Genomic DNA, 10,572 nt, shown 5'->3' on the forward strand with positions numbered 1-10,572 from the left:
CCTTGTCTGATTACTCGTCTCTCCTGTGTGTTCCTCCAGGTTGCAGCAGGACCTATGAGCAGGCCTACGGCTACCTGAAGAGCCCCGACTGGCCTAACATCTACCCCCACAATGTCGACTGTACCATCATCCTCATGGCCCCCCAGAACAACTCCATCTCTCTGTTCTTCAACAGCTTCAACCTGGAGTCCCACTCCACCTGTAGTTATGATTACCTAGAGGTGAGAACACAGACAGTCTGAGGACACACTGGCTCAGTCTGCCACTTTACTTGATGCATGGCCATTTTATACCATACACGGGCCTGGTTGAAATTCTTTCCTGACAGTCTGTTCTAAGTTAGTTTTTTATGCCCATTTTCATATCTTGGAATGTTACATTTTGATGGCATTTGGATGACCACATAAAATATTATTTAGCTGCTTTATGAATTCTGTGTATCCCAGTCAGTCATTCCTTGGTGTTGTATGTTTATAAAAGGCAACGTCTCGTCCCTGTTCCTCAGGTCCGGAATGGCAGTACAGAATCTGCCCCACTGTTAGGAAAGTACTGCGGGTCCACACTTCCCAATCCTATATTCCCGGGCACCAACCAGCTTTACTTGCGCTTCAAGAGTGACTTCTCTGGTGCCAAGGATGGCTTTGAGATCACCTGGACCTCTTCTCCAGAGGGTGAGTGATTTAACCCTGTAGAGTATCTCCATCCTGAAAGACAAGAGAGACACATTCCTAGTCCTAAACCATCTCCTCCTTCTGTAGTTTACCGTATGATGCAACCGAGGTAAGGGTCAAGATCTATCCATTTGAATGACAAAATAGCTGTTTGGTTTATTAAAAAAGGAGCCTACCAAAAGGTTATAACAGTGTATCTGTAGTACACAATTGTATAAGGGGATATCAACAGAGAGGTTGCTCGCTTTTACATTGTAGGTGTGTGTCTGTGCCGTATGTGTATTTTCATGTGTGTGTCTGTGTGTTTTCTCCCCAGGGTGTGGAGGGCGGTTATACGGAGACCATGGCTCTGTGACCAGTCCTAACTACCCTGGCACCTATGCCAACGGTACCCACTGTGAGTGGGGTATTAAGGCTCCTAATGGGCGTGTGGTGACTGTCACCTTTGCCCAGATCAGCATTGATGACCCAGGAGACTGCCAGAACAACTACCTGAAGCTGTTTGACGGGGAAGATGCTAGCACTCCTCCTATTGGCCCTTACTGTGGAGCGGTACGTAACATAGGAATTCATATTGAACTTTAGTTTACTTTGATAATTTGTTTCCATTTTATTGTGGGGAACGTAGGTGTCATCGTACTCAACCTCAAATGGTCTTGTTTTGGTGCGATGAACCAATAAACAATGAAGTTCAGAAAATGAACGGTGGTTCGCACTAAAAACTAGACCACTTATTTTTCCTTGCTTTTCAGCAGGCAAAGGAAAATAATGTACATTTTATTGAGGAACAAAAGATCATATCCGGATTATGTGGCATTTGTACAATTTATCAATAGCGTTTATTATACAGTTAATATACAGATTATAACATACAATGAATGATTGTTGTCATATAAGGGCAAGGGTTATGTATGTGGTACCCCGTTTTTCTCCTCTAGCCCTCCCTTCTTTCTTGTCGTTCACAGGAGACGAATATCGCTCCGTTCACAGCATCCTCACACCACGTCTACGTGGTGTTCAACGCCCAGTACTCTGTCCTGCCTTCTGGGTTCAGGCTTACATGGAGCAGCTGATAGGACACACACACACTCACACACTAAGCACATGCTTGTTTACAGATTCTCTAATCATGCCAGTGAAGCTGGACATCTGCCATGAGATCTTAGCAGACCAATTAAATGTAAATAATGAAAAAGCTCTAAAATTGGACCATAGAATGTTTGAATCATCTGTTTGTAGATAATTTTTAAAAAAATGGCAAATATGTATTTTATGGAGTTGCAATTGGGTAATAAATGAATGTATTTTTTCATATAAGATCTTTGATGTGCCAGCTGACATGGCAACGTTTTAATAAAAGTTATGTTTTAAACGTATTATGGGGGTATCTATCTTACAGGGCAGCAGTTGTATTGAATTGTAAATGCATGTATTACATCAGGAGACAACTTTATGACCAGACTGACGTTCCACATACACATATTATTAGTGGAATGTGTTTGGGTTCTGAGAAGCAACAGTCGTGCAAAACATGAAACAAGCTCCTTTTTTATTAGTAGGGATCTCTCTTAAAATACTTACGTCTCTTAATCAAAAGATGTTGTTGGTATACACTGAGTGTACAAAACATTAGGGATGTTAGGAGCATAGATGAGGATATGATAACCTCAGCTCTAAATATGGAGTGACAGCCCGAATATGCATTCTGTAGGCTCTTTGTACCCTTCAATGGCCCGTTGTTGCTACATTAGGTTGTATGTGCACTGAGTGTACAAAATATTAGGAACAACTTTCTAATATTGAGTTGCCCTCAGAACAGCCTTAATTCATCGGGGAAATGGACTCTATAAGGTGTCAAAAGCGTTCCACAGGGATGCTGGCCCATGTTGACTCCAATGCTTCTCACAGTTGTCAAGTTGGCTGGATGTCCTATGGGTGGTGGATCATTCTTGATACACACAGAAAACTGTTGAGTGTGAAAAACCTGTTCTTGATACACTCAAACTGCTGCGCCTGGCACCTACTACCATACCCTGTTCAAAGGCACTTTAATATTTTGTTTCTTGCTCTTTCACCCTCTGAAAGGCACACATACACAATCCATATCGCAAGGCTTAAAAATCCTTCTTTAATCTGTCTCCACTCCATCCACAATGATTTTAGTGGATTGAACAAGTGACATCAATAAGGGATCATAGCTTTCACCTGTGTCCAACTGGTCAGTCTGTCTTGGAAAAACAGGTGTTCATGTTTTGTACACTTCTATTATGTTCATTCCATTTATCAACAGGAACATTTTGGATGGCCCTTTTCGCTCCCATTTTGTTTCCCCCTAAACACACACATGCATACTCCGCAAACACACACACACCTTCTACACAAGCTCCCTGTCAGTGAGTGTGTCTAATTCCATCAGTTATTGGACTGTCTAATTTGAGTGGAGTTTCAAACCCTCTGGCTCTGCTAGTGCCCCTGGACACGCCTCAACTGACATGACGCCTCTGACAGCCCTGATCAAACAGACAGTAAGAGAGAAGGAAAGAGGGGGATAGTAAAGAGAGGTAGCAGAGAGCAAGAAAGAGGGGGCAATGAGAGGCTGAGAGAGAAAGTGGAGAGGGAAAAGGAGAGAGATGGATAGCGGAGAGGGAGAAGGAGAGAGAGATTGATAGCAGGGAGAGAGGGATCAGAGTAAATGCTGTCAGAACCAGACTTACACAGACAGTGCTAATATTGTTCTGACAGCTCTTGGCTATGGGAGAAAAGGATCAGGAAGGCTAGCGCTCTCAGGGGAGTAAGAATGGTCTGCGGGACTTAAGCGGTATTATTCTGCAGGAACCGATAAAGGGACATCAGAAATGCAGAGTATCTCACTTAGCGTGTTCGGGTAAAGCCTCCCACAGCAGGTCTACAGACAAAAGCCCAGGTAAACATTTACATTTTAGGCATTTAAGACGATCTTATCCAGAGCGACTTACAATCAATCAATCACATGTATTCATAATGCCCTTTTTACATCAGCAGATGTCTCAAAGTGTTTATACAGAAACCCAGCCTAAAACCCCAAACAGCAAGCATTGCAGTTATAGTCACCAACACAAAGCCTGACAGCGCCATCCCCACCAGGACAATGCCATCCAGGTTAGCATCCATGCCGTCCAGTCCGGGAACCACAGGTTAGAGGGGGTCTAGGCCAAGGCAGAGGTTGATCTTGCCCCCCACATAGCGCTTCATACTGATCAGGTAGTCTTTGCAACACAGCATGAGGCCTCACTCTCCGATCAACTGCTTGTTCTGGTTGTAGGCAACAGTAAATGCAATGACTAGAGAGTGAGAGAGATTGGGGAAGTGTGAGGTGCCCTCTTACACTCAATAACTTGTTGTTTCACCTGTAGCTGCAATGATTGCAGCAAAGCATCCCCAAACCATCACACTACCACCACCGTGCTTGACAATTTGCATGAGGTTCTTACTGTGGAATGCAGGATTTGATTAATGCCAGACATAACGGGACCCATGTCGTCCTTTTTCGCAAATTTGAGTCGACTTTTTGGATGGCAAAAACCAAGCGCTGCGTTCCGCAGTAAGAACATTGTACTAACGGTCAAGCACGGTGGTGGTAGTGTGATGGTGGGGGATGCTTTGCTGCCTCAGGACCAGGAAGACTTGCCATCATTGAAGGAACCATGAATTCCACTCTGTATCAGAGAATTCTACAGGAGGATGTCAGGCTATCCGTCTGTGAGCTGAAGCTGAAGTGCAGCTGCCTCATGCAGCAAGACAACGATCCAAATCACACAAGCAAGTCTACATCAGAGTGACTGAAAAGCAACACATTTAATGTTTTGGAAGTCCAGACCTAAACCCCATTTGAGATGTTGTGGCAGGACCTGAAACGAGCAGTTCATGCTCGAACACCCACAAATGTTGCTGAATTAAAGCAGTTTTGCATGGAAGAGTGGGACAAAATTCCTCCACATCGATGTGAGAGACTGATCAACAACTACAGGAAGTGTTTGGTTGCAGTCATTGCAGCTAAAGGTTATTAAGTGTAAGGGGGCAATTACTTTTTTACACAGGGACATTGGGTGTTGCATAACTTTGTTTACAAAATAAATGAAATAAGTATCCACATTGTGTGTTACTTGTTCACTCAGGTTCCCTTTCTCTAAATTACATTTTGGTTGAAGTGTCAAAAATATGCAAAAGAGAAAATCTGAAATGTGGGAAATACAGTTGAAGTGGGAAGTTTACATACACCTTAGCCAAATACATTTAAACTCAGTTTTTCACAATTCCTGACATTTAATCCTAGTAAAAATCCCTGTTTTAGGTCAGTTAGGATCACCACTTTATTTTAAGAATGTGAACTGTCAGAGTAATAGTAGAGAGAATGATTTATTTCAGCTTTTATTTCTTTCATCACATTCCCAGTTTTACATAAACTCAATTAGTATTTGGTAGCATTGCCTTTAAATTGTTTAACTTGGGTCAAACATTTCGGGTAGCCTTCCACAAGCTTCCCACAATAGGTTGGGTGAATTGTGGCCCATTCCTCCTGACAGAGCTGGTGTAACTGAGTCAGGTTTGTAGGCCTCCTTGCTTGCACACGCTTTTTCAGTTCTGCCCACAAATTTTCTATAGGATTGAGGTCAGGGCTTTGTGATGGCCACTCCAATACCTTGACTTTGTTGTCCTTAAGCCATTTTGCCACAACTTTGGAAGTATGCGTTGGATCATCGTCCATTTGGAAGACCCATTTGCGAGCAAGCTTTAACTTCCTGTCACGACTGTGTGTAGGAACGGACCAAGGCGCAGCGTGAATATTGTTCCATATATTTTATTATAATGTGAAACTATGCAAGACATACAATAAACCAAAAACAAAACAACAAACTGTGACGAAGAGGTGCTACATGCACTAACTCAAAATAATCTCCCACATACAAAGGTGGGAAAAATAACTACTTTAATATGATCCCCAATTAGAGACAATGATGTCCAGCTGCCTCTAATTGGGGATCATCCAAAAAACCCAACATAGAAAAACAGAAACTAGAACCAAAATAAAACTAGAATAAACCCCCCCCCCCCCCCAGTCATGCCCTGACCTACTCTACCATAGAAAATAGGAGCTCTCTATGGTCAGGACGTGACACTTCCTGACTGATGTCTTGAGATTTTGCTTCAATATATCCACATAATTTTCCTTCCTCATGATGCCATCTATTTTATGAAGTGCACCAGTCCCTCTTGCAGCAAAGCACCCCCACAACATGATGCTGCCACCCCCGTGCTTCACGGTTGGGATGGTGTTTTTTGGCTTGCAAGTCTCCCCCTTTTTCCTCCAAACATAACGATGGTCATTATGGCCAAACAGTTCTATTTTTCTTTCATCAGACCAGAGAACATTTCTCCAAAAAGTACGATCTTTGTCCCCATGTGCAGTTGCAAACTGTAGGCTGGTTTTTTAATGGGGGTTTTGGAGCAGTGGCTTCTTCCTTGCTGAGCGGATTTTCCCATGATGTCAAGCAAAGAGGCACTGAGTTTGAAGGTAGGCCTTGAAATACATTCACAGGTACACCTCCAATTGAGTCAAATTATGTCAATTAGCCTATCAGAAGCTCCTAAAGCCATGGCATCTTTTTATGGATTTTTCCAAGCTGTTTAAAGGCACAGTCAACTTAGTGTATGTAAACTTCTGACCCACTGGAATTGTGATAACTGAAATAATCTGTTTGTAAACAATAGTTGGAAAGATTACTTGTGTCATGCACAAAGTAGATGTCCTAACCGACTTGTCAAAACTATTGTTTGTTAACAAGAAATGTGTGGAGTGGTTGAAAAAAAACGAGTTATAATGACTCCAACCTAAGTGTATGTAAACTTCTGACTTCAACTGTACGTTTTCACAGCACTGGAGCTAGAAGAACGTCTGAAAGTGAGCTTACAATGTAGCCAGTTCATAACTTGCTACATCATCACACACTTAGGCTACAGTAGATGAAGGCAATGGAACGTCAAACCACAATTCGAGTTAGTCAGTAAGTTTCGGGTTTGCAATGAAAATGCTTATTTTTTCTTTCATTCTTTTTTCTTTCCTTCATATTTGTCTCCTCTTCATAATTTGGGTTGTTGTCCTCTGAATTCGTCATTGCCTTCGATGGTTCGAATCGTCTTTCTCAAAGTGCTTCAGAACTTTGATAGCCAATTGGACAAGTGTAGGACTTGGTTGTAGAAATGTGCGTGCTAGATGTTCTATAATGAACGCAATCCAATGCACAGCTTAAAGTCAGAGAAACATTTTAATTTAGCCTAATTATACATTAATTTATTTATTTCAGCCCTGAAAATAGGCCTAACCCCATAGACTAGTTTATAACGTTAAAAACATCCCCCAAAACATGCAAAAAATTTTAAGAAAATTAAACACACCAACAAAAGATAACGTGGGTTGAAAATTGATGAGGAGTTGTTATGCACTCTCCAAGACATTTCAAAGCATTGGTAACAACTATTATCTTCGTCAATCCATCCGGCATGGACACCTACTGCATCAACAGGTTTAACTCAGCGCTACAGAAGGCTGTTAATGAGAAGATGTCATCAATCTTTGATGAGAAGGCCATTGATGAAAAGGCTGCCCAGCCCCAAGAGAGCCCTGATGATACCACAAACCAGATGGTTGGAGGAGGAGGAGTAGAAGAAGAAGTCTAAAGAAAATAAAAATAGGTCTAAAAATAGTGAGGAGGAAAAAAACAATTGATTTATTTTGACAGCTATGAGGTTGCAGGTTCATAGGGCCATGCCTTGCACATATGGTTCCACAGTTATTGTATCTGAGTATAAAGCTGGAATTCTGACCATGGGTAATTAAGATACAAAGGGTAGAGTAAGAGGAAGCAACACGATTCCAACAAAATCTTGTTGCACAACAAAATGTGTCAATATCAAACTGAAACTACAGAGTGTGGACATCATATCCACCACAAAAGTATTGTTATATTCAGTGGTGGAAAAAGTACCCAATTGTCATACATGAGTAAATGTAATTAATAGAAAGTTTCTCAAGTAAAAGTGAAAGTCACCCAGTAAAATACTACTTGAGTAAAAGTCTAAAAGTATTTGGTTCTAAATATACTTAAGTATCAAAAGTAAATGGAATTGGTAAAATATAGTAAAGTACCAAAAGTAAAAATATAAATAATTTCAAATTCCTTATTATGCAAAGCAGATGGCACCATTTTCTTGTTTTTAAAATGTGCAGATAGCCAGGGGTACACCCCAACACTTAGACATCATTTACATTTGTGTTTAGTGAGTCTGCTAGATCAGAGGCAGTAGGGATGACCATGTGTTCTCTTGATAAGTGCGTGAATTAGACCATTTTCCTGTCCTGCTAAGCACACGACACGTAACAAGTCATTTTGGGTGTCAGGGAAAATGTATGGAATAAAAAGTTCATTATTTTCTTTAGGAATGTAGTGAAGTAAAAGTAAAAGTTGTGAAAAATATAAATAGTAAAGTACAGACACCACAAAAAACTACTAAGCAGGTCAGGCAATGGACCTACTAAGCAGGTCAGTTAAGAACAAATTCTTATTTTCAATGACAGCCTAGGAACAGTGGGTTAAATGCCTTGTTCAGGGGCAGAACGACAGATTTTTACCTTGTCAGCTCGGGGATTCAATCTTGCAACTTTCGGTTACTAGTCCAACACTCTAACCACTAGGCTACGCTGCCGCCCCACTTAAGTAGTACTTTACGCCACTGGTTATATTCAAGAATCAGTGGCTTTGTCATTAATTTAAAAAGTGATGTACGAATTGTAGACTGTAGCTTTAACCCTCCCCATCCTCCATGAGAAAGGTTAAAAAGGGATGAGGTATTCTGATGAGTTCTGATTTTAGGCTGGTCTTCAATGGCTTTTTGTTTGTAGTCTCCTTTTATAGTGTGTGTGTGTGTGTGTGTGTGTGTGTGTGTGTGTGTGTGTGTGTGTGTGTGTGTGTGTGTGTGTGTGTGTGTGTGTGTGTGTGTGTGTGTGTACTTGTTTTCCTACCTTATCAGGATGACCCCAATGTGCAGACCAGCTAGCTGTTGTGTTTTCTAACATTTTCAATCTCTCTCTAGCTCAGGCTGTTATCCCTACCTGCTTCAGATAGATGTCCACTATCATCCCTGTGCCCAAGAAAGGGAAAGTAACTGAACTAACTACCAACCCGTAGCACTCATTTCCGCCATGAAGTGCTTCGAGAGGCTAGTCCAAGACCACATCAACTCCTCCCTCCCCGACCCAGTCGCTCCTCTCCAATTCGCCTAGCGCCCCGACAGATCCACAGACGACACAATCGCCATTGCACTGCACACTGCCCTCACCCACCTGGACAAAAGGAATGCATATGTGAGGATGCTGTTCATCGACTGCAGCTCGGCCTTCAATACCATAGTGCCCTCTAAGCTCACCACCAAGCTCACGGCCCTGGGACTGAACTCTTCGCTACACAACTGGGTCCTGAACTTCCTGACGGGCTGCCCCCAGGTGGTGAAGGTAAGCAAAATTACCTCCTCCACGCTGATCCTCAACATGAGGGCCACACAAGAGTGTGTCCTCAGTCCCCTCCTGTATTCTCTGTATACCCATAACTGCGTGGCCTAACACAGTTCCAACTCCATCATCAAGTTTGCTGACGACACGACAGTAGTAGGTCTAATTACCTACTCCCTCCCTAGTAATACCAGGTAAACAACCTCTCCCGCAATGTCAGCAAAATAAAGGAGCTGATTATGGACTTCAGGAGGAACCAGGCTGGGCATGCCCCCATCCTTATTAATGGGGCCGCCACGGAGACAGACGTACACATTTCAGAGGACACCACAGAGATGACTCCGGGGCCAGACCCTGGTCTCTACACATTGAGAACAGTTTTTTACTACAGATACTGTCTGCTGTGAATTATAAGTAGCTTTCATACAAATCTTAACCTTGTGACCCATTCTATACATCTGTTGTTTGTCATGTAGACTGAAGGGTGTGTATCTTTGCTATAAAAGGCCATGGTATCTTTTGTCATTGGACTCTCAACGAATCACCTAGGGGGGGTTCGTTGACAAGCTCCATTACTGCAGTAATTAAATAATAAAGTTTGTTTTGAAGAAATCTAAAAGTCTCTCCTTTTGATTACAATAATTCCACAACACTCCTTTCATATTTTCTTTAATGTAATCTATGGACATATTGTGTATTGGGACCCCAGTGAAGACTCCCCTCAACCTAGCATAAGCACCATGGACACAGCTTTTAACCTTCTACCTATTAAGCTTTTCCATTTGCAGCCAGGCTTTCCTTGCTGAGCCTAAGTACCACAAAATATTAGCATTCTACCATTTCTAATGAACCAGGCTAGATTGACTTCACCTATCTCTTTCTCTATGGCATTGGTGTCACGTCCTGGCCAGTATAAGGGTTAATTGGTATTGTAGTTTGGTCAGGACGTGGCAGAGGGTATTTGTTTTATGTGGTTCAGGGTGGTGTTTTTGTTGTAAGGGCATTTGATTTAGTATTCCGGGGTTTTTGGGCACTGTTTGAGTTTCATGTATTCTATGTTGAGTCTAGTGTGTCTGTTTCTATGTTTGGGTTCATTGGGGTTGGGACTCTCAATTGAAGGCCTTTGATTGAGAGTCCCATATATGAGGGTGTGTTTGTCTTTTGTGGGAGATTGTTTTTGCACTGCGTTAGTTTAGCCTGCAAAACTGTCATTCGTCGTTCTTGTTGTTTTCTTGTTTTCAACGTCATTTAAATAAATTAAGATGATGAGCACCAACTCTACTGCATATTGGTCCACATTCTCAGACGACGATTTCTCTATTTCTTCTGAAGACGAAGAAAGTCGTGACAATTGGTTAA

The 10,572-nt window shown here is 42.0% G+C and overlaps 1 protein-coding gene across 1 annotated transcript in view; it reads left to right on the forward strand.

Annotated features, from left to right (window-relative positions):
• Positions 1 to 2,047, forward strand: part of cubn (cubilin (intrinsic factor-cobalamin receptor)) — a 53,025-nt gene extending 50,978 nt beyond the window's left edge. Inside the window, exons 63-66 of the mRNA XM_029698770.1 lie at positions 40 to 221; positions 506 to 671; positions 988 to 1,223; positions 1,637 to 2,047. Coding sequence (XP_029554630.1) covers positions 40 to 221; positions 506 to 671; positions 988 to 1,223; positions 1,637 to 1,744 — 692 coding nt within the window. The 3' untranslated portion in view covers positions 1,745 to 2,047. The remainder of the gene's footprint in view (positions 1 to 39; positions 222 to 505; positions 672 to 987; positions 1,224 to 1,636) is intronic.
• The last annotated feature ends 8,525 nt before the right edge of the window (positions 2,048 to 10,572 follow it).

Source organism: Salmo trutta, chromosome 2, assembly GCF_901001165.1.
Source record: "Salmo trutta chromosome 2, fSalTru1.1, whole genome shotgun sequence".
NCBI classification, from domain to species: domain Eukaryota; kingdom Metazoa; phylum Chordata; class Actinopteri; order Salmoniformes; family Salmonidae; genus Salmo; species Salmo trutta.